This window comes from Hyperolius riggenbachi, chromosome 9, assembly GCF_040937935.1.
Source record: "Hyperolius riggenbachi isolate aHypRig1 chromosome 9, aHypRig1.pri, whole genome shotgun sequence".
Lineage (NCBI taxonomy): Eukaryota > Metazoa > Chordata > Amphibia > Anura > Hyperoliidae > Hyperolius > Hyperolius riggenbachi.
The window spans coordinates 159,827,682-159,851,855 of NC_090654.1; the positions used below are offsets into that span (position 1 = coordinate 159,827,682).

A 24,174-nucleotide genomic window follows, 5' to 3' on the forward strand; every position below is an offset into this window, starting at 1 on the left:
GATTCTTTGCCCGGTCCTGGTTTTGGTCTTGTCGTGACGGACTCTGAGGTTGGCAGTTCCTCGACGTGTCCTGAGGTTTCTCCTGTGCTAGTGTACCCCGATGCACTCTGTGAGCCAGAATGCCCAAGTGCGTCTCGGTTACCAGCATGCTCAGATACTTCCTCGGTGGAGACATGTTCTGATATTGCCTGCCTGCATGCCCAGAAGTGGTCCCTGAAAGCCCTGATCTTGATGGTTGTCCTGGTAATTCTGAATCCAGAATTGTCATAGGTTCCATAGGGGTTCTTGATAGTTCTCCATGTGAGCCTGGTGAACATTCTGGCCTCTTGGGATCTCTGCGGAGCTTCAAAGTGTTCTGGGAGATCCTAGGAGAAATGTTTCTTGGTACCCTGGATGGGATCAACAGTGGCTTCTTTGTGGAAAGGGACACTTCAAATAGGTATTGTGGCAGGTTTGGTATTTATGGACGGTCCCTGGAAGGTGGTGGGTATGGCTCAGAGAGTGTCGATGGGTTCTTCTCTGGTATTCACAGTTCTGATGGGTGTTTGTAATAGATAGCGGAGATGCCGCCGCATCGGTGAGCGGCATGGCGGCTGTCTCCGCTTCTCAGCCGGCGGCCTTCACCGCGCAGTTACATGGTGGAGTTTTGCCCGGTCATTCAGTTGCACATAGACTGAGGGCTACGCGCGCGCCAGGTGACAGGAGCTTTATGCGAATAGATGGGGAGTCAGCTGATCGGCCGGTCAGCTGACTCCAGCAGTGCTCCTGATTGGCTGAATGACTGGTGCGGCGTTGTGGGGCTCTCAGTATATATAGGACCTGCCTGTCAGTAGCTCCTCGTCTCCTGTTGCAAATGCTACGTGTTAGCACGCAGACCTTAGTCAGATCCCAAAGTGTGCTAGAACCAGCAGGAGCTGGGGATCCACACTTAGTCAGATTCTGTTGATAGCTAAAGTACTAATTTAATGGTATTATTTGTTATGACCTTCTGCTAGCCTTGACTACTCTTCTGTTTACTGATTCTGTGCTTCTGCCTATCTGATCCTGTTGCCGACTCAGCCTGAACACTACTCTGATTTAAGCCTTCTGTCTTTGTACCGTATCTGTCCGTTTGTTGCCAAATCTGCTTGTCTGACTCTCCTGCCCTCACCAGTGAGCCAAGTCCCTGGTGAGGGATTCTCTGTACAGTCTTAATCACCTGCTCCTCAGGTGAACAGTAGCTGCAGTACAGTCTTAATCACCTGCTCCTCAGGTGACTAGTAACTATGGTACTGTCCTCATCACCTGCTCCTCAGGTGATTAGGAGCTGCAGTACAGTCTTGATCTCCTGTCCCTCAGGTGATCACCTGCTGCAGTACAGTCTGAATCACCCGCTCCACGGCTGATCAGTATACGTTGTCTTACTGTGCACCACCCGCTCCTCGGGTGGACTGATTACTAGTTCATCTACATCTCCAGCTTGCTGAAGTGCTGATCCCTGTGTTCTATAGAGATATCTCCCTCTACCAGCTTCTCTGGGGGAGTTGGTATCTCTATCTGTATTACTGTTGCACCAAACACCTATCTTTACATCTGGTTGTCCTTTGTCTCGCTATACTAGCATTATTGGTGATTCTGCAGATCACCACATAATCAGGTATAGTATCTGTATTATTGGTGATACTGCAGATCACCAATAATCAGAAAATCTGTTCTTGCTGACACCAATCGTTACACTTCTATTTTGTATTTAATATTATATTACTATTTGCGGATCAATGAATAATGGCGCACAGCGCCTATGCATTGAAATGGCGCCACATTAAAAAGATACGCTTATCGCTATTTATTGTTAGTACTGCATAATAATGGTGCACAGGGAAAAAAAGAAGAAAAACAGCACACACTAACGTTATTCTTCAATAGTGGCACACACTAACGTTATTTATCAATAGTGCCGTTCATTTGCCAAACAGCAGACGTTATTGCCCACAGTAACGTTATTTATCAATAGCGCCCTACATAAGCCAAACTGCAGACGTTATTTAACTGCAAAACTGTGAATGGATTTAATGTAGCACTGTTAAGGTTAGGGTTAGGCACCACTGGAGGGTGGTTAGGGTTAGGCAACATCAGGGGGGTCTTAGGGTTAGGGACCACCAGGGGGGTCTTAGGGTTAGGCACCACCAGGGGGGTGGTTAGGGTTAGGCACCACCACGGGGGTGGTTAGGATTAGGCACCATCAGGGGGGTCTTAGGGTTAGGCACCACCAGGGGGGTGGTTAGGATTAGGCACCACCAGGGGGATGGTTAGGGTTAGGCACCACCAGGGGGGGTCTTAGGGTTAGGCACCACCAGGGGGGGTTTAGGGGTTAGGGATAGGTACAGAGAGGGTTCTGTGTGTTAACGCTAAATAACAATAAGGCTTTAACGTTAAATAACAATAAGGCTTTAACGTTAAATAGCGATAAACAGCAAACGGATTAGCGGCAACACCGTGCGCCATTATTTGCAGGCGCCATTTTCAAATGGATCCTACTATTTGATATGAAGGGTATTATTATTATATTTATGGTCCTAACTACGCTGAATTTTTATTTTTAGTTTATATTTTTAGTTTTTCGTTTTAGTAATACTAAATTCAACTGGACAATTTTTATTTATAATTGTTTTTTTTTTAAGAGCTATACCATTCCGTTACTAGCATTACGCTTATAATAATAATATATTTTATGAGGTTACAGATACACAAAGGAAGAGGAGGAGAGGAAATATATGATTGAAAAAAACAGATGATGGTTTATTTACCCATTTCATTTTACCTTTATGTTGATTTAATATTTTAATATTTAATATTGTATTTTGGTGTATTGTGCTAAGGAGTGTCTACAATATTCATCTTTTCAGACACTGCTTTATTTGATGTGAGGAAGCGGACTGTGCTCCGCGAAACGCGTTATAATTTTTGTGTCTGATTATTAAAATGTCTTTCCTATATTGGCGTTGCCCCTTCTTGTTAGAGGTAAGCCATTTTATATTTATTACATCCATGGTTATTTTTTGGGGCGCCTTCTCCCTCCCAAAGAGATTCTAGTATACTTCTCCCTTTTTCATAAATGACATGTGAGACCACATCTGGAGTGGGATGCTGTTTTGGGCACCACACTATAAGAAGGACATAAAGACAGGCAACTAAATTAATCAGAGGGGTGGAAGATCTCACTTACCAAGAAAGGTTGGACAAACTGTTGTTATAAGTTGGCAGCTGTATCAGAAGCTGCTTGTACAGAAGGAACACAAAGTGGGCCGCAGCACTTAAAGCATACAATTCATTGCACTCATAGAGACTTACATTTTGAGCACACATTCCTTTCAGCTCAGAACTCAAAGGTAATAAAGACTGCAGTCTGACAATTGTTTTGCTCACCCACTGGCATCTTCAGAAGCTCAGTCAAGGCTCCACAGCAGATAGAATGCTTTCTATCCACTGTGAAGCACTTGTTGAGCCTTTAACCACTTCACCACTGAGGGGTTTTACCCCCTGACCACCAGAGCAATTTTCACCTTTCAGCGCTCCTTCCATTCATTCGTCTATAACTTTATTATTACTTATCCCAATGAAATGAACTATATCTTGTTTTTTTCGCCATCAATTAGGCTTTCTTTAGGTAGGACATTATGCCAAGAATTATTTTATTCTAAATGTGTTTTAATGGGGAAATAGGAAAAAATGTGGGAAAAAATTATAATTTTTAGTTTTCGGCCATTATAGTTTTTAAATAAAGCATGCTACTGTAATTAAAACCCATGAAATGTATTAACCCATTTGTCCCGGTTATAAAACCATTTAAATTATGTCCCTATCACAATGTTTGGCGACAATATTTTATTTGGAAATAAAGGTGCATTTTTTTCAGTTTTGCATCCATCCCTAATTACAAGCCCGCAGTTTATAAAGTAACAGTGTTATACCCTCTTGACATAAATATTTAAAAAGTTCAGTCCCTAAGGTAACCATTTATGTTTTTTTTATTGTATTTTTTTTTTTTAATAAATTACAAAAAAAATAATAAAAATTGGGGAGTGTGGGAGGTAATAAGTTAATTTATTGTGTAAATGTAATGTTTGAATATGTAAAATGCTTTTAGGGTGTAGTTTACTATTTGGCCACAAGATGGCCACAAAGTGTTTGTTTACATGCGACCTGTAAGCGTCCGGAAGGACGCTTACAGGTAGCAGTAGGAGGCTGGGAGACTCACAATGATCTCGCTGTTTCTGAAAGAAGCAGCAGATCATTGCGGGGGCTAGATCAACGAACGGGAATGGATTTTCCCATTCATTGATCTCCGGGCGAACGGGCGGCGGCGTGCACGAGCGGCGGGTGCGCGCGCACGAGCGGCGGGAGCGCAGACAGCGGCGGGAGCGCGGAAGGTACGGATTTCTCCGTCCCTGTTTTTTTAGGGGGGAAAAAAGGGGCGGAGAAATTCGTACCGCTGGGGGTAAAGTGGTTAAGGTGTTTGGGTATATAAAACAATTATGAAGCTGCAGACATAATCATCATTGATGTCCTCAGCTGAACTAATGTCTGATAAAATCAGTTGAAGATGTACGTTTCTGCAAGGCATGGCTATAAAAAGGGCGCCAGTTATAGCCATTATTTAACTTTATCAGCTAGTAAATTGGGCGCCAGGAAATGCCATTGAATATCTGTCATAATACCAATATTCTACAAATCCCCACTATAACCTCTATTTTTGTGTAAAATGGACACCAGGAAAAGTGATAAAATATCTGTAAATGTAACTATATTCTACTACTTCTTTTATATAATAAAACATTGGTACTGACATTTTACTATGACTTAACCTCTCCCCCCCCCTCTCACACAGAACCCTCACCTGGTGGTGCCTAACCTTAACCCTCCGTGCTTGGCATCTAACCTTAACCCCCCCTCCCCCCATGGGCAACTATCCTTAACCCTTTGTGGACAATTATCTTAAACCACATCCCAAAACCCCCTGGACGCCTAACCTTGATCTCTTAAAGCTGCTAAATACTAAAAGGAAGAACTGTAAAGCCGTAACTGCTAATACAAGTCTTTAAAGCTGTTAATTATAACAGCTGTAAAGCCATAACCACTAATTATTACTGTTGTAAAGCTGTAACCGCAAAGTTTTTCCTATGAAGCAAAAATTTAACCAAGGTCCTTAAAGCTGTTAATTAGAACTGCTATAAAGTCGTAACCGCTAAATAAAGTCTTTAAAGCCACTAATTAAAACAGTTGCAAAGCCAAAACCACTAATTAGTACTGTTGTAAAGCTGTAATTGCTATTTAGAAATGTTAATTAACCAGGTGCCCATTTTATACACCTAGCACCATTGAAGAGAATCTGTACTCTAAAATTCTTACAATAAAAAGCATACCATTTTATTCCTTATTTTCTCCTGTGCCCCTCTGTGCTTTTTCTGCCACTCTCTGTTGCAATCCTGGTTTGTAATGAACAGTTTTAGGCAGTGTTTACAAACAAAAGACTGGCTTCTAACCAGAGTATTATAGGCTGAGAACTAGCTTACTTTGTGACTGATGCAGAGCTTGGAGGGGGTGTGTAAAGCTTCTCCCAATGACAAGCAGTGCTGCACATTCCACACATTCCAGCCTCAGCCCGACAGACACGACAGAGGAAAAGAGATAAGATTTATTACAGAGACAGTGCAAGTAGGAAAGACTGCAGTAAGACAGACCACATTAGACCAGTAATAGGAACTTATAAGACAGAAGAAATAAGGCTCAAAATTTTGTTACAGAGGCTCTTTAAAACAAATATTGGCAGTCAGAAATAATGAAATCAAAGCAAAATGGTGTTGTTTTTTCCACTTCATTTTATCTCTAACCTTTCTATTCATCCATAGAGACCTTTTTTTTTTATTCCTAGATGTTTTTCCATATGGGACATATTTATTACAATATTGCTTGAGAATAATTTTAAAAGTTTGCCATTTCCCTTCAGTGTCCTTCCCTTGTAGTACATTATCCTAGTCCACCAAACGTATTGCCTGCCTGAGTTGAACTTTGCAGTTGTCCTGCTGCTCCGCGACCTATCAGTCACCAGATCAAACATTATGTTGTGATCCCTATTTCTCAAATGTTCTTGAACCTGCACATTTGATACATTATCTGGTCTATTTGAAATTATCAAATCCAGTAGTGCATTCCTCCCAGTTGGTTCAGTTACCATTTCAGTCAGGTAACTGTCCTGTAATGTTGCCAGAAATCTACCACTTTTACCAGAATGGGTAGCCTCAATATTCCAGTCAATGTCTGGAAAGTTGAAGTCACCAATAACTATGATGACCTCATTTTTACTTGCAGCTTTTTCAATCTGCTGTGTAATTGCAGTTCTGAAGCTTCATGAATATGTGGTGGCCTGTAGCACACCCCAATAAGCAATTGGCAACAGTTATTTTCACCATGAATATTTACCCAAACTGACTTCTTCACAATCTTTATCCATCTCATCATTTATGGCAGCTGTAAAAGAGTTTTTATCAAATCAGAGAGACAAATCAAGAGAAAAATCCCTCCACCTTTTCTCCCTGCTCTATCCTTACAAACACATTGTATCCTTCTAAATTTGCTATCCAGTCATCGCTTTCATCCATCCATTTCTCTGTTAATCCCTCAATGTCATAACCTTTGTCAATCAGAATGAACTCGAGTTCCTCCGTTTTATTTGCAAGGCTCCTAGCATTGGTTTCCATGCACTTTATATTTTTTCCAACACATTTTCCAGTTTTGGTTACATGAAATGGGCTACTTGAAGAGTTACCCCCCTCCTTACTCTTTACACTGCCCCCCCCTCCACCTCTCTTAATGATAGGTTCCCACTGTCTTTTTTACCTTATCTTGTCCACATATTGGGACTTAACACTCCTGCCTCCCCCTAGATCATAGTTTAAAATCTCCTCCAACCATTTAGCCATCTTCCCCCCCCAATTTAGCTGCAACCTCCCCATTAAGGCGCAGCCCATCCCTACTGTAGAACCTGTAGCCGACTGTAAAGTCTGCCCAGTTCTCCAGGAACCTAAACCCCTCCTTCCAGGGGTGTAACAATAGACCCTGCCAGGGATGCAGCCGCAGGGGGGCCCAGAAGGCACAGGGGGCCCCTTGGGGGAGATGTTTGTTTTCCCTGTCCTAAGATACTGACAGCTAAGGGTACAAAGAGAGAGAAAAAAACTTTCTTCTCCTTGCACAAGTGTTCTAATGACTGCATCTGCTCAGCCACTGATAACAAATCATACAAAGATTTATAGACATAGTTACATAGTTAAGAAGGAGAGGAGGAGAGACCGCTGCACTCACGTGTATGACCAAAGGGGAGCACGGAAATCGATTGCCAAAGTCCACATATAGTCAGAAAAAATCTCGCTGCACCAGTTGGTCGGGTGAAATTAGAAAAATCCTTTATTGATACTCTAATCCATCATCAGTGTTGCAATAAAATAGCTCACGCGTATCGGAGCATAGAATGGCTCCTTAATCATAGCATGTTAACATAAATGTGTTCACAAGTTATATAGTGCATTAGGCCACACCCCTAGAGGTGTGGGCCTTGTACTTAAAGGTATACACAACACAGTTTTAAAAGGTGATGTGTATCACCATAATGCATATATAAAATCCTCATTTAAAAACAATAAATACAGCATAACATCACAACAACCTACCAAAGTATCTACCTGGCATTTAGACAAGATACAATATCATATATGTTAGATGGTGCTCAATGGTATTAATTATAAAAAGTATTTAAATCTAGTCTGGAATTTAATCCTGTAGGGGAACGTGTCCCCAATTTCCAGATCCAGAAAGCTTCTCTTTTTAGGAGCCTCCCATAGATATCCCCTCCCCTCAGGGAATGTGATACCCTTTCTATGCCATGAAATCTGAAGCTTGTCATATTGCCCGAATGGATATGAAGGAAATGCCTGGAAACGCTTGAAGCATGGGTAATATAGGCTGAGTTTTTAAGACATCTCCCTGCCCCGTGATAGTGTTCGGAAATCCTCTGGCGGAGAGGGCGAGTGGTGCACCCCACGTATTGCATCGCACACTCAACACAAGTAACCAGATACACAACATTACAGGTATGGCAATTAATATATTGCCTAATTTCATAGTTAGTGTGTCTGGAAAGTGAGACGGCCTCCCGAGTCTGTTCATGAACACTGCAAAACCTACATGTGCTGTAGCCACATAGTTACATAGTTATTTTGGTTGAAAAAAGACATACGTCCATCGAGTTCAACCAGTATAAAGTACAACACCAGCCTGCTCCCTCACATATCCCTGTTGATCCAGAGGAAGGCGAAAAAACCCTTACAAGGCATGGTTTAATTAGCCCCTAAAGGGAAAAATTCCTTCCCGACTCCAGATGGCAATCAGATAAAATCCCTGGATCAACATCATTAGGCATTACCTAGTAATTGTAGCCATGGATGTCTTTCAACGCAAGGAAAGCATCTAAGCCCCCTTTAAATGCAGGTATAGAGTTTGCCATAACGACTTCCTGTGGCAATGCATTCCACATCTTAATCACTCTTACTGTAAAGAACCCTTTCCTAAATAAATGGTTAAAACGTTTTTCCTCCATGCGCAGATCATGTCCTCTAGTCCTTTGAGAAGGCCTAGGGACAAAAAGCTCATCCGCCAAGGTATTATATTGCCCTCTGATGTATTTATACATGTTAATTAGATCCCCTCTAAGGCGTCTTTTCTCTAGACTAAATAAACCCAGTTTATCTAACCTTTCTCGATAAGTGAGACCTTCCATCCCACGCATCAATTTTGTTGCTCGTCTCTGCACCTGCTCTAAAACTGCAATATCTTTTTTGTAATGTGGTGCCCAGAACTGAATTCCATATTCCAGATGTGGCCTTACTAGAGAGTTAAACAGGGGCAATATTATGCTAGCATCTCGAGTTTTTATTTCCCTTTTAATGCATCCCAAAATTTTGTTAGCTTTAGCTGCAGCTGCTTGGCATTGAGTACGATTATTTAACTTGTTGTCAATGAGTACTCCTAAGTCCTTCTCCAAGTTTGATGTCCCCAACTGTATCCCATTTATTTTGTATGGTGCAAGACCATTAGTACGTCCAAAATGCATGACCTTACATTTGTCAACATTGAATTTCATCTGCCATGTATGTGCCCATATAGCCATCCTATCCAGATCCTGTTGCAATATGACACTATCTTCCTGAGAGTTGATGATTCTGCACAATTTTGTATCATCTGCAAAAATAGCAACATTGCTCACTACTGCATCTACTAGGTCATTAATAAATAAATTGAAGAGCACTGGACCCAGAACAGACCCCTGTGGGACCCCACTGCTAACAGTCTCCCATTTTGAGTACGATCCATTGACCACAACTCTTTGTTTTCTGTCCATTAGCCAGTTCCCTATCCATGAACACAGACTCTTCCCCAGTCCTTGCATCCTCAACTTTTGCACCAGACTTTTGTGGGGAACAGTGTCGAAAGCCTTTGCAAAGTCCAAGTATATCACATCTACAGCATTCCCAATATCCATATTAGCGTTCACTACCTCATAAAAGCTGAGCATGTTAGTCAAACAGGACCTGTCTTTAGTAAACCCATGTTGATGCTGAGAAATAAGATTATTTTCTACTATGAAGTCATGTATAGTATCTCTTAGTAACCCCTCAAATAGTTTGCATACAACTGATGTTAAACTTACAGGTCTATAATTTCCTGGATCAGATTTTTTGCCCTTCTTAAATAATGGGAAAACGTGGGCTGTACGCCAATCCACTGGGACTCTGCCAGTTGCAAGAGAGTCACAAAAGATAAGATAAAGGGGTTTATCTATAACTGAACTTAATTCCCTTAGGACCCGAGGATGCATGCCATCCGGGCCAGGTGCCTTGTCTATTTTTAATTTATTTAGTCTTGCCTTCACTTCTTCCTGCGTTAAGTATTTAATATTACAGTTAGAAGATTTAGACTCTTCTGCCTCTGTAGTTTGCAACAGTGCTGTTTCTTTTGTGAAGACAGAAGCAAAGAAAGCATTTAATAACTCTGCCTTACCTTGGTCATCCACCATCGAGTTCCCATCCTCATCCTTTAGGAGTCCTATACAGTCAACCTTTCTTTTTTTAGAGTTAATGTACTTGTAAAACTTTTTTGGGTTAGATTTGATATCCTTAGCGATTTGTTTTTCAGCTTCAATCTTTGCCTGCCTAATTTCTTTTTTACAATTTTTATTGCACTCCTTATAATTGCTTAGTGCAGCCTTGGTCCCCTCCTGTTTTAAGACCTTATAGGCATTCTTTTTCCTCTTCATTTTATCTTTAACCTTTCTATTCATCCATAGAGGCCTTTTTTTATTCCTAGACATTTTGTTTCCATATGGGATATACATACTACAGTATTGATTGAGTATAAGTTTAAAAGCTTGCCATTTCCCTTCAGTGTCTTCCCCTTGTAGTACATTATCCCAAAGATTTGTAGACAGTCCCTATTCAGTGTGCAGCAGGCTCTCGTGTGCAACACCCTGCCTCTGCCTCTCCACCTCCTCCTAGAGTGTTGTGTACTGTAGTGATGCTGGAGGAGTCTGCAGAGACAATATCTGCATGGGAAAAACACATTCAATTGTGCACTAGCAATTTTATAACATTGGTTCTCAATTTACCTGTGCAGAAAGCGGGGTGGGGGATTGGGGGGAGTGTTAGAGGGCTCCATCCAAAGTTTTGCAGGGGGGCCAGTAATTTCTAGTTACACCCCTGCCTCCTTCCAACACCAATTTCTCAGCCACTTTTTTTTTACTCCCTAAGCTCCCTCTGTCTCTCAGATGTAGTGCGTGGCACTGGTAGTAGTTCAGAAAACACCACCTTGAAAGTTCTTGCTTTAAATTTACCTCCAAGTACCTGAAAATTTTAAAGGACCTTCCATCTCCCACTAACTTTGTCATTGGTACCAATATGTACCATGACAACTGGGTCTTCCCCAGCCCCACCCAATAATCTTTTAATTTGTTCCGCTACATGCTGAACCCAAGCTCCCGGGAGACAACAGACCGTAGAGCATTCACAGTTTCTTTGACAGATTACTCCATTTCTGTATGCCTAATAATTTAATCCCCTACCACCAGTATCTGTCTAGCCTTAGCTGCACTTCTATTCCCATTCTCGTTGCAGCAGACTTTCCCTTGGTTGCTAAGGCACACATCCTGCTGCAGTGTTGCTACTCCAGAATCATCATCCCCAATATTACGCAAACACGCATACTTATTAGCGAGGGACAAATCGGGACTAGCCTCCCTTACACTTTTCCCCCTACCCAACTAGCAGCTACTGTGACCCAACTAGCGGCTACCTCTGCTTCTTGCTCCAGCTGTACTCCACCCACCACATCCTCACAGGTTCCATTCAGTGTCTGGATCGTGAGATCCAAGCTTTTCTCTGTGTTGTCTATGCATCTCAGTGTTGTGAGCAAACTCAAGAACATGGGAGTCTTTATTGGTTGGGAGTGGTAAAAAGAGAAGCAAGAATGATGATCAGAGGCTGGATCTGCATGCAGATTGATAGCCCATGTGAGAGAAGAACATGGCAACAATGCAGTGTTCTTCTCTCACTACCTCTCCCCCAGGACTAGTAACTATGTCCCTGCAAAATGCAATAACTGCTTGCAGGGTCGTTGCTACTACATCCCTCCCTTCCCACTAGCCCCCCTCCCCCCGCGCTCATTACCGCTGCTGATCGGTAGCCGCTAGATCAATGAATACTAACACAATGACCACAGCCGTCAATGAGACGGCGCTGCAATTCACAAAGAATGTCCACGCATCAATTCCTCTATGCGTAGTATTACTATGCATCAGAAAGTGAGCAGCGAGGACATCTTGTGGCCAAAAAGTAAAATTACATCTACTTTTTTTTTTCAATAAAGGACCTATTTTTAATTTGTTTTTACATGTTAAATTAACCCCTGACCTCCCACATAATTACCCCAATTTTTTTATGAAAAAAAATATAAAAAAAACCTTACAAATAAAAAAAAACATAAATAGTTACTTTAGGGACTGAACTTTTTTTTAATATGTATGTAAAGATGGTATATTACTATTACTTTTTAAATTATGGGTTTGTAATTAGGTATGGACGCAAAACTGAAAAAATGCACCTTTATTTCCAAATAAAATATTGGCACCATACATTGTACTAGGGAAAATTTTTAAATGTTGCAATAACCAGGACAAATGGAAAAAAAATGTGTGGGTTTCAATTACGTTAGCAAATATTTAGTTAAAACTATAATGGCTGAAAACTGAGAAATAATGATTTTTTTCAATGTTTTTCTTATTTTTCCCATTGAAACACTTTTATATAAAAAAAATATAATTCTTAGCAAAAAGTACCTCCCAAAGAAAGCCTAATTGGTGGCAAAAAAAAAACCAAGATATAAATTGTTATGTAGTGATAAGTAGTAATAAAGTTATAGGCGAATTAATGGAAGGAGCGTTGACAGGTGAAAATTGCTCTGGTTTTTTAAGGGGGGAAAACCCTACTAGGTGAAGTGGTTAAATTGTTACTATTTTTAAATTCAAATAACGTACAAATAAAAAAGTGTACCTGTTTCCCATAGACTCAATACCCTCATGTTCCCTATATAGGCTGGTACTTTCCAAGGGTTTAAGAGTCCATCAGGCTTGTGATACCTACCCATATGGTCCATAACATTGGCCTCTTCTTTTCAAGTGAGATCAGCAAATCTCACTCCCTTTTGCAGAGCACCGTTGTGAAAAGTTATGATGCCCAGGAGGAGGTGGAGTAGTTTTGGGTGGATTTTAGTTCACACTGGAAGCCCTCTTAAATAATAAGGCAAATAATTAGGCAATCCCTAGATGTTCACCTTCTCTTAGGTAAAATGGGTCATTACTAGGGAATCCAACAGACTTCTTCCTGGTAATTCCAATTTCCAAATGGTATTCTGTGGAATTCCATAGTATTCTGATGGATTCCGCCATTTACATTAAAGTCGATACTGATAAATTATGTGGTTTACAATTTTGATACAATGCTAATATTGATGTTGGTGTTCCAGAAATAGTGATACTTTTCTTGGGAGGGTGACATCCATTTTAAATTGTAATTCTGTCCCACAATTCGCAGTGTGGAAATGTGCTGACCTCTCAGCAAAAGCACAATGGTCCACATATGTCTTAATCCAGTAATCACATAGTACCAAATACATTTTAACAAATACTAATTATTGTTTTAAAGGGCATAGGAAATAGACGGTAGTAGAATATTGGTACATTTACCAATATTTTATTACTTAAAGGGACTCCGAGCACAAAAAAAAAAAGAAAGTTGTACTCACCATGGGCTTTCTCCAGCCCAGTGCTGGTCGGGAGGTCCCACGCCGGCGTCCTGGCTCCTCTCCTTCTCCCCGCTCCGGAATGGCTGGCTGGCCGCAGCCCGGCCGACACTCTCCCGAGTGTCGGGCTTCTTCTTCCGCATATGACGCGGATTACGTCACACGCCGGCCGCCTCGCGTCATCATGGCGGCCGGCGTGAAAGTACTGCGCATGCGCGCTTTGTTCGCGCATGCGCAGTACTTTCACGCCGGCCGCCATGATGACGCGAGGCGGCCGGCGTGTGACGTAATCCGCGTCATATGCGGAAGAAGAAGCCCGACACTCGGGAGAGTGTCGCCCGGGCTGCGGCCTGCCAGCCATTCCGGAGCGGGGAGAAGGAGAGGAGCCAGGACGCCGGCGTGGGACCTCCCGACCAGCACTGGGCTGGAGAAAGCCCATGGTGAGTACAACTTTCTTTTTTTTTTTGAGCTCGGAGTCCCTTTAATTCATATAGTGAAATATTGGTAAAATTGTCCACCTATAGTATATTTAGTGGATTGATACTACTGATTGTTAGTTGGTTGTATGTGAGATTTCACTGGTTACTGAATTTGTTAATTTTAAAGTCAAGGTACTACCAATACCATACTCTACAATATAATTACATACCAGTTATATTGCACAACTGTACATTAAAATCAATTATTTTATGTGTAACTTTGACATTGGACCTCTGAGATGTTTTAAAATCTCTTAAAGATTTTCTCAGACCTTTTGTGACCAAATCTTTTGTTCAATTTCATGTTTAAAGCATAGTTGTAACACTCGAGTATGAATAGCCTAGATTGGTCTCCTAGCAACTACTCCCTCTCTCCTTCTCTCTCTCTCTCCCATATCTATATTCTCACTATAAATACTGTATAGAAGTACAAATAAAATGTGCTTTTATCATGCTCAATGGAAAATCATGTGTAGACCATTAAATGTTGCACTTGTTTAGTGTGTCATGAATCACATTGAATGCTTTGCTGTAACAAGTGTGAAATGCAGAAAACTGAAGCTAAATAAAAAAAATTTTCTACAAAAACCTGAGTCAGAATAGAATTTCTGCTTACCACAGCCACTGCATGAACCTACCTGTGTGAGCAAATAATTTGTGAAAACATAAAACATTTGTTAAAAGGGTTTTAAAGAGAACCCGAGGTGGGTTTGAAGAATATTATCTGCATACAGAGACTGGATCTGCCTATACAGCCCAGCCTCTGTTGCTATCCCAAACCCCCCTAAGGTCCCCCTGCACTCTGCAATCCCTCATAAATCACAGCCACGCTGCTGACAAACAGCTTGTCAGAGCTGGCTGTGTTTATCTCTATAGTGTCATTTTGCTGCTCTCCCCGCCTCCTGCAGAACTCCAGTCCCCGCCTGCATCCCTTCCCTCCCTGCTGATTGGAGGGAAGGGATGGGGGCAGGGACCGGAGCTATGCAGGAGGCGAGGGAGCAGCCGAGACTGACACTACAGATGTAAACACAGCCTCACAGCATGGCTGTGATTTATGGGGGATTGCAGAGTGCAGGGGGACCTTAGGGCGGTTTGGGGTAGCAACAGAGGCTGGGCTGTATAGGCAGATCCAGCCTCTGTATGCAGATAACATTCTTTAAACGCACCTCGGGTTCTCTTTAAATAGAAGGTATATGGTGCCAGCGAAACTGCACACTACATACCCTGATAACCCTGCTGCTTGTTTCCGAGGTTGCCAATGTACTGGTACCATGTACCATATCCGGTGGATAAGTCCCAAGGTGGCATGAATTTGGTCTAAATTAACAAGCATGCTTAACAGGACTCTCTCTATCCTTTCGCAAATGGACCCTTTAATATTTTTACTAGGTCACAAACCAGATGATATTCCTCACGCTTCGCATAAACTGGTTCAATTCACGGCTAGCGCCACAAAGACCTATATAGCATCTCAGTGGTGCCAGTATATGCTCTCTTATAGTTGTGTCCTCGATAGAATGCATGAAAATAAAAGATTAAAGCTAATATTGCGGACAGAGTCCACCATTTCTACAAAGTTTGGCAAACGTGGCTTCAAAATATTACTTCACCGGACATTAGACAAGCTCTATCCCGCTTTTAAGTCCATGCCTACTACCTATCCTCTAATAGGAGTCAATTTAATATCCTGGTTATATATTTTGATACCCTGCATATAGTATATTTTATGTTTGATTGAGTTCACATTTTCTATGGTTATTTACATTTGTAAAACTGTGTTATCTGCTATGCAGTCTTTTTTATGCTGCCACTTCAACTTACTGTTTTCTTATTGAAAGTGGGGAAGTGATTCAATATATTTGTATTGGTGATAGCCAAATAACGTATTTTGGAAACTAAAGGTGCTTACACATGCTGGACTTTTTCAAACTACAGGTCGTCAGACCCGCCCGCGGGGCGGCCGTTTTGACGACAGTTGCACGTGAGTACAAGCCATCGTCAGATGACAGCATGACATCACATATAATTGTCATTTGACAACCCGTAGTTTTAAAAAGTCAGGCGTTAGTATGCGCCGTAAAATACATGATTTACTACATTAACTCTAAAAAAAGAAAGGTTGACTGTATAGGACTCCTAAAGGATGAGGATGGGAACTCAATGGTGGATGACCAAGGTAAGGCAGAGTTATTAAATGCTTTCTTTGCTTCTGTCTTCACAAAAGAAACAGCACTGTTGCAAACTACAGAGGCGGAAGAGTCTCAATCTTCTAACTGTAATATTAAATACTTAACGCAGGAAGCAGTGAAGGCAAGACTAAATAAATTAAAAATAGACAAGGCACCTGGCCCAGATGGCATGCATCCTCGGGTCCTAAGGGAATTAAGTTCAGTTATAGATAAACCCCTTTATCTTATCTTTTGTGACTCTCTTGCAACTGGCAGAGTCCCAGTGGATTGGCGTACAGCCCACGTTTTCCCATTATTTAAGAAGGGCAAAAAATCTGATCCAGGAAATTATAGACCTGTAAGTTTAACATCAGTTGTATGCAAACTATTTGAGGGGTTACTAAGAGATACTATACATGACTTCATAGTAGAAAATAATCTTATTTCTCAGCATCAACATGGGTTTACTAAAGACAGGTCCTGTTTGACTAACATGCTCAGCTTTTATGAGGTAGTGACTGCTAATATGGATATTGGGAATGCTGTAGATGTGATATACTTGGACTTTGCAAAGGCCTTCGACACTGTTCCCCACAAAAGTCTGGTGCAAAAGTTGAGGATGCAAGGACTGGGGAAGAGTCTGTGTTCATGGATAGGGAACTGGCTAATGGACAGAAAACAAAGAGTTGTGTGTCAGGAACCGGCCCGCGGCACGCCTGCGTATACGGTTCCCGACTGCGGGTTTGACCAGATTAAGCGGGGAACAGCCTTATTTAAGCTACAAACAAGGCTGGAACCCCTCAAAACACCTCTCACTGCCACCACTAGCGTTGCTAGACACTTCCACTCTGCTGTCGAGTCCTCAGCGCGCACTCCGCGTTTTCGTATTTGGGTCAGCTTTGCGCTTAGGCCAAATACGGGAACGCCACGCACCCACACACACACACAGTTGCAATCTTACACTGTCGTGAAGCAAAGACCCACTAACAGTCGTTCCGAACGATACTGTTAGCTACTCGCACTGGCGTTGTTCGTACGTTGGGTCAGCTGCGCGCTTAGGCCAACGTATGACAAACGCCCCCACACACAATGCAATTACAATTTCCTACGGTAGTGTTGCTCAAGCGTACAATTAGGCATGAACTTATACACGGTTACACTTCAGTCTCTTCTAGGCTATGAGTGTTAGTTTAGTACGGCAGAAGTCAAGCTTATTAAATAATAATTTAATATTCCAGAAAAACATAGAACAGTGCAGAACTTAATATATACAGAAAAATTACAAAAAACAAAGTAAAAATAGTTACAAGATAAAGTTACAAAGATAACACACAAAGCGATTTTGCTTACCAAAATAAAGGGATCCCGATAGAAGAATCGTGGACTTTGGTGTGGACGGACACAGTCTGGCTAGACCAGGAGTTCACTAGCTTGGGCCAGGAGACCGGCTGCCACTACCGTCAGAAGAGAACTGATTTGAGGTAGCTGTCCCCTGGTTTTTATAATGAAATATTCGCCTCGAGGCTGTAAGCCTGTGTGGACGGGGGGGAAGCTGGATTTAATTACATCCTCAGTCATAATTGGATTTCCAGAGATCCAACATCCACTATAGTCCACACACCCAACAAAAGACTTCCTTAGCCCAATTTCCCCAGGTTACAATGTCTTTACATCAAGAGATTGTTAAATGAGGCTTTTCAACTCCACCAATAATTCAATTTCCACAGGTAGAAAATGGTATCAAAAGGACTTCACCTCTTCAATAATTTCCAGTAGGCTGTCAAATACATTTCAAACATTCAGGTGTCAGCTTCCCCCTGCCCCCAAGACTCTAGCAGGCTTGCCTTGTCCCAATGGCTGACACCAGACTCAAAAGCCATGCCGACCAGCCTATTCTTCCTCAATTGGCAGGTAATTAGCAGTAGACACAGTTTCCCCTGCTGGACAATGGGGCAGAGGTAATGGACATCTACATACAGAATTACATTAGACAGACTTCAGTTTACTCTGGCCAGGTGACCAATTACTCCCAAGCCCAATACACATCTGAGGCATTATTCAGACAACATGGTCTGACCACCTGTATAGGCTTCACAGCAACTGTCTAATTAAGGGTTTCCTCATTAGAAGCAGACAATGATAGGTAATTTACACTTTATACGGAATTCCAGGAAGACTGGCTAACAGACAATCCCATATGTTACAGTCAAAAAATGAAGGAAATATGTTCCTGTTATCCTTAATATCATCAGCACCTCAATATATCTCCACACCTCCGCCGTTAACTTGGTGCAAGGCAGATGATCTTCCCAGATCATCCTGCCTGCACCTACACTGTTGGTTCTGCTTGACGGGACAGCCCATCAGCATTCCCATGATTGCTCCCCTTCCTATGTTGAATGGTGAAGCTATATTGTTGGAGAACTAAGCTCCATCTCAGCAGTTTTCCATTGTCCCCAGAAACCCGATGTAACCAACTAAGAGGGTTGTGGTCGGTTACGACGGTGAATACACGACCGTAGAGATAGTGCTGCAGCTTTTGTAGGGCCCATACAATTGCCAAGCACTCCTTCTCTATGGTGGCGTAAGCTACCTCCCGGGGTAGCAGCTTCCGACTTAAGTACAGAATCGGATGTTCTTCCCCAGTTTGGTTTACCTGGCTTAATACAGCACCTAGGCCAAAGGCTGAGGCGTCCGTCTGGACTACAAACCGTCGGCTGAAGTCTGGCGCTTGCAACACGGGAGGGCTGGCTAGGGCCCTCTTCAGAGCTGTGAATGACTGTTCACATTCTGGTGTCCAGAGAATCTGCTTGGGCAGCTTCTTTTTTGTGAGGTCTGTCAAGGGCTTGGCGAGGGCACTGTAGCTGGGGACAAACTTTCTATAGTACCCCGCAGTCCCTAAGAAGGACTGAATCTGCTTCTTCGTGTGGGGGGTGGGCCAGGACACAATGGCATCTACCTTCCCAGTATCTGGACGAAGCTCTCCCCCCCCCACCACATGTCCCAGGTACTGTACCTGTTTCATGCCTATCTGACACTTGCTAGGCTTGACTGTTAGTCCTGCTGCAGTGATGCGCCCCAAAACCTGTGACAGCTGCGCTAAGTGGTCGTTCCAGTTGGCGCTAAACACGGCGATGTCATCTAGGTAGGCGACAGCGCAGTGTTCCAAACCTTCCAGGAGACCATTTACAACCCTTTGGAAGGTGGCTGGGGCGTTTTTCATCCCAAAAGGCATCACATTAAACTCAAACAGACCTGAGGGGGTGATAAAGGCAGACCTCTCCCGTGCCTCAGCTGTTAGAGGGACCTGCCAGTATCCCCGACTCAAATCCACGATTGTTAGATATTGCGCGCCAGCTAGCTTATCTAACAATTCGTCGACCCTCGGCATTGGGTAAGCATCTGATGCAGTTATCAAATTTAGTTTTCGATAATCTACACAGAACCGAGTGGTCTGGTCCCGTTTGGGTACTAGCACTACAGGTGATGCCCATGCGCTGTGCGACCGTTGGATCACCCCTAGTGACAGCATTTCCTCAATCTCCTTGCTGATGTGGGCCTGAACCTCAGGGGAGACTCTATAGGCTGACTGTCTAACCGGCTTGTTATTTCCGGTGTCAACATGGTGTACAGCCAGGCTGGTCAGACCAGGGCGGGCTGTAAAGGTACCACGGTAAAGGGTCAGCACATCAGATAGCCCAGCCTGCTGCTCTGCTGTCAACTCCGGATTGATCTGCACCTCGGTAACAGAGTCGGTTTCCTGGGTGGATGCCAGGATGTCAACCAGGGCCTCTGCTTCACCGTCCGGTAGCAAACTGCAGACAGGGAGAGCGCAAGCGGTTCTAGCATGATGTTCCTTTAACATATTTACATGGTATGTTTTCAGCTGCTTACCTCGGTCATCCAGCGCGACCACATAGGTCACATCACTAATCTTCCTATGTATGGTATAGGGCCCATCCCAAGCGGCCTGCAGCTTATTCTGTCGCATCGGGTTTAGGACCCATACCTTGCGACCTACCTCATAAACTCTCTCCCTAGCCCCGTGGTCATACCACTGCTTCTGGGTGGCCTGGGCTTGAGTCAGATTCTCTCGCACTAACCCCACCAGGGTGTCCATCTTTTCCCGGAACTTCAGAACGTATTCCACTATGGAGACCCCGGGGCCCATATCCTGCCCCTCCCAGACCTCTCGAATGAGATCGAGGGGTCCGCGTACCCTCCTCCCATATAATAGCTCAAAGGGCGAGAACCCGGTGGATGCCTGGGGCACCTCACGATAAGCAAACAGTAAGTGGGGCAGGTATCGCTCCCAGTCTCTCCCTTGCGATTCAACAAACACCCTTAGCATCTGTTTTAGAGTACCATTAAACCGCTCACATAACCCATTTGTCTGGGGGTGGTAAGGGCTGGCCATGATGTGTTCTACCTGCATCTGCTTACAGAGGCATTCCATTAGGCGCGACATGAATTGCGGGCCGTGATCGGTGAGCATTTCGCGGGGAAAACCGACCCGTGAGAAAATGCGCACCAATGCGTCCGCAACCTTGTCTGCCCGTATGGAGCTCAGGGCTACAGCTTCAGGGTAGCGAGTGGCATAATCTACCACCGTAAGAATGAAACGTTTCCCTGTGCTGCTGGGTACCGCTAGAGGCCCAATTATGTCAACAGCAACCCTTTGGAAGGGCTCCTCTATTATGGGTAAGGGCCTCAGTGGGGCTTTGTCGGTGTCACCTGCTTTGCCGACCCGCTGACAGGCGACACAAGACCGGCAAAAATCAGCAATATCTGTCCCCATGTGGGGCCAATAAAAATTGTGGGCAAGCCGGGATTTGGTCTTGCGGATCCCCAAGTGACCAGCCAGGGGCACCTCATGTGCTATTCTCAATAGCTGCTCCCTGTACCTGTGAGGAACAATCAACTGCCGGTCGGCCTCCTCCACTTCAGACGGCTCAGAGGGAATAACCTCTCTGTACAGTCTGCCGTGTTCCCAGTACACCCTCACTCTGTCGCCCTCCACCGGTGCCCTGTCCGCCAGACTCCTGAGCTCTTCCAGGCTGCTATCAAGTCGCACAGCCTCGGAGAACTCAGCGCTGTCGGCCACAGGCACCAGGGAGGTGGCAAACTGAGAGGCCTCTGGGTTCTCAGAGCCAGGCTCTGAAGTGGAAGAGCCCGACCCAGTGACATCAGCCCCTTCAGTGGACAATTCGTCTGCTGCAGCCCGGTGAGCACTGCGGGTCACCACTGCAGCTGACGGAACGTTCACGGTACACATGTCATTATGCAACACATCACATTTTACATCAACATTATCTGCATTCATGGTAACAACATGTCCTCCTCCAGGCCTGGGTACTGGAGACTCACTAGGGCTGGCTCCTAGTACACAGTCCGTAGCCCCTGGGGCCTCACCAGCACTCCCCGCTTGCACAGCATTATCACACAGTACCTTGCAAGAGTCCTGAACTTCTGCTGGGGGTGCAGGCCCCATGGGGTGTGGAGTAGGCTCATACCGGGCCACTAACCGTCCCAGGTCAGTACCCAACAAAACGTTTGTGGGGATGGCATCCGTTACCCCCACTTCTTTCATTCCGCTGCCGGCCCCCCAATCCAGGTGGACCAAGGCGGTGGGTATGGCGGGGGTGACACCCCCAACTCCTTTGACAGCCATAGTCTTGCCAGGAATGTACTCCTCAGGGTTCACAAGCTGGGGGTGCACTAGAGTCACCTCTGCTCCAGTGTCTCTTAGACCGGTGGTAACCGTATCCCCAACCGTGACAGGTTGCAGATTCTCTGCATAGCTACCTGCATTCCTGGTGGCACACAACGCATTCCGGGCCCCGCCAGAGTTTGGGGCTTCCTTCTTCTTTTCTGGGCACGTAGCACTGATGTGACCCGGTTTGTTACAGGCAAAACATCTCCGAGTGTCAACGGTGGCTGTTCTACCTCCAGGCGGCTGCGGGACCTGGCTTTGCTGGGTGCTCAGAGGAGAAGGTCTCGCAGGCTTTTCTCCCTTCCAGCTGGGCGCCGTAGTCCTCCGAAAATCAGATGCTCGATTGGACGTGTAGGCATCAGCAACTTTCGCGGCCTCATCCACGGTCTTTGGCTCTCGGTCCCGTACAAACTGCCGGACCTCAACAGGGCAAGTGTGGAGGAACTGGTCTTTTACTATCAGTTCCTGCAGGGCATCAAAGGTTTCAACAGCCAGTCCTTTTACCCACTGCTGGAAGGCAGTGCGCAGGTTGCAAGCATGATCCAGGTAACTGTCATTAGGACCTCGCTGCACTGTCCTGAAACGTTTGCGATACACCTCTGGCGTGAGGTGGTATCGCGCAATGATGGCTTTCTTAATTGCCTCAAAGTCTGTTTCTTCCTCCTGGGGGAGACTCACAAACGCCTCCAGGGCCTTGCCTCTCAGCCCTGGTGTGAGGTATCTTGCCCACTGCTCACGGGGCACCCCATACTGCCGACAAGTCCTTTCAAACCCCTGTAGGAAAGTGTCTATGTCAGAGTCCTTGTCCATAGCGGGGAACTTATCCAGGGGGATTCTGTGGACTCGCTCACCTTCGCGTTCTGCGGGTCCAGCAGACCGGTTCTGCTGCTGAAGTTTAGCCAGCTCCAGCTGGTGTTGCCGTTCAGCTCTTCCCTCCTCTGCCCGGAGTCTGTCCCTCTCGGCCTGGAGTCTTTCACTCTCGGCCTGGCGTCGCCGTTCAGCTCTTCCCTCCTCTGCCTGTCGGTGCAGTAGAATCAGCTTTAGGCGCAGTTCAGGATCAGCCGAGTTCAGTAGCTGTAGATCAGCTTCCAGAGATGGCATCTCCCTGCTTGGTGGATCGTCCAGGACATCGTCTCCACTCGCATTCTGTGGCGGGAGCGATTCCTCCTCTGGCGTGTCGTGAGCTGCATCCGCTGACGTTGAAGCACGGGCTCGCTCTGCCTCATCATACTCCTCGAGCGCACGAACTAACTGCTCCTTAGTCTGGCCGCTCACCGTCTCGATGCCTTTGTGCTCACACAGGTTGAGTAGTATCTCTTTGTTTTGCCTTGCATAGCTGGATGCTTTCTGAGCCATCGTGTTGCAAAAAATAAAAAGAAAAAAAAAAGGGGGGAAGGGAAAGCAAATACCAAGTGTGTATCTTTGAACAAAAAAAAAAACGTATATAGATTCTGCACTGAGTAGACTTCTGTAGGCTAGTTGCTTCTAGCAAGCTTCCAGCCTTTAGTACTCAGAATAGCGAGCTAAACTGCGTACTAATGTACTAAACGATCCCACCGCTGCCAGCCAATTATGTCAGGAACCGGCCCGCGGCACGCCTGCGTATACGGTTCCCGACTGCGGGTTTGACCAGATTAAGCGGGGAACAGCCTTATTTAAGCTACAAACAAGGCTGGAACCCCTCAAAACACCTCTCACTGCCACCACTAGCGTTGCTAGACACTTCCACTCTGCTGTCGAGTCCTCAGCGCGCACTCCGCGTTTTCGTATTTGGGTCAGCTTTGCGCTTAGGCCAAATACGGGAACGCCACGCACCCACACACACACACAGTTGCAATCTTACACTGTCGTGAAGCAAAGACCCACTAACAGTCGTTCCGAACGATACTGTTAGCTACTCGCACTGGCGTTGTTCGTACGTTGGGTCAGCTGCGCGCTTAGGCCAACGTATGACAAACGCCCCCACACACAATGCAATTACAATTTCCTACGGTAGTGTTGCTCAAGCGTACAATTAGGCATGAACTTATACACGGTTACACTTCAGTCTCTTCTAGGCTATGAGTGTTAGTTTAGTACGGCAGAAGTCAAGCTTATTAAATAATAATTTAATATTCCAGAAAAACATAGAACAGTGCAGAACTTAATATATACAGAAAAATTACAAAAAACAAAGTAAAAATAGTTACAAGATAAAGTTACAAAGATAACACACAAAGCGATTTTGCTTACCAAAATAAAGGGATCCCGATAGAAGAATCGTGGACTTTGGTGTGGACGGACACAGTCTGGCTAGACCAGGAGTTCACTAGCTTGGGCCAGGAGACCGGCTGCCACTACCGTCAGAAGAGAACTGATTTGAGGTAGCTGTCCCCTGGTTTTTATAATGAAATATTCGCCTCGAGGCTGTAAGCCTGTGTGGACGGGGGGGAAG

The 24,174-nt window shown here is 44.6% G+C and overlaps 2 protein-coding genes across 4 annotated transcripts in view; one reads left to right on the forward strand and one right to left on the reverse strand.

Annotated features, from left to right (window-relative positions):
• Positions 1 to 24,174, forward strand: part of LOC137532765 (sodium- and chloride-dependent GABA transporter 3) — an 843,944-nt gene that overhangs the window by 86,330 nt on the left and 733,440 nt on the right. The gene's annotated exons all lie outside the window — the stretch shown is intronic.
• LOC137533578 (uncharacterized) lies at positions 6,543 to 22,550 on the reverse strand. Its single transcript, XM_068254937.1, has 2 exons — positions 21,409 to 22,550; positions 6,543 to 6,720 (listed from the first exon to the last, which is right to left on the reverse strand). The coding sequence occupies exons 1-2, from the start codon at positions 22,548 to 22,550 to the stop codon at positions 6,543 to 6,545; spliced, it is 1,320 nt and encodes a 439-aa protein (XP_068111038.1).

Coding starts and splice junctions, on each gene's coding strand:
- LOC137533578 (XM_068254937.1), bottom strand. CDS start 22,550: ATGGACAAGGACTCTGACATAGACACTTTCCTACAGGGGTTTGAAAGG. Junction 6,721..21,408: donor GGGGCTACGGACTGTGTACT/AGGAGCCAGCCC, acceptor AACCAATGCTAG/GAGCCTTGCAAATAAAACGG.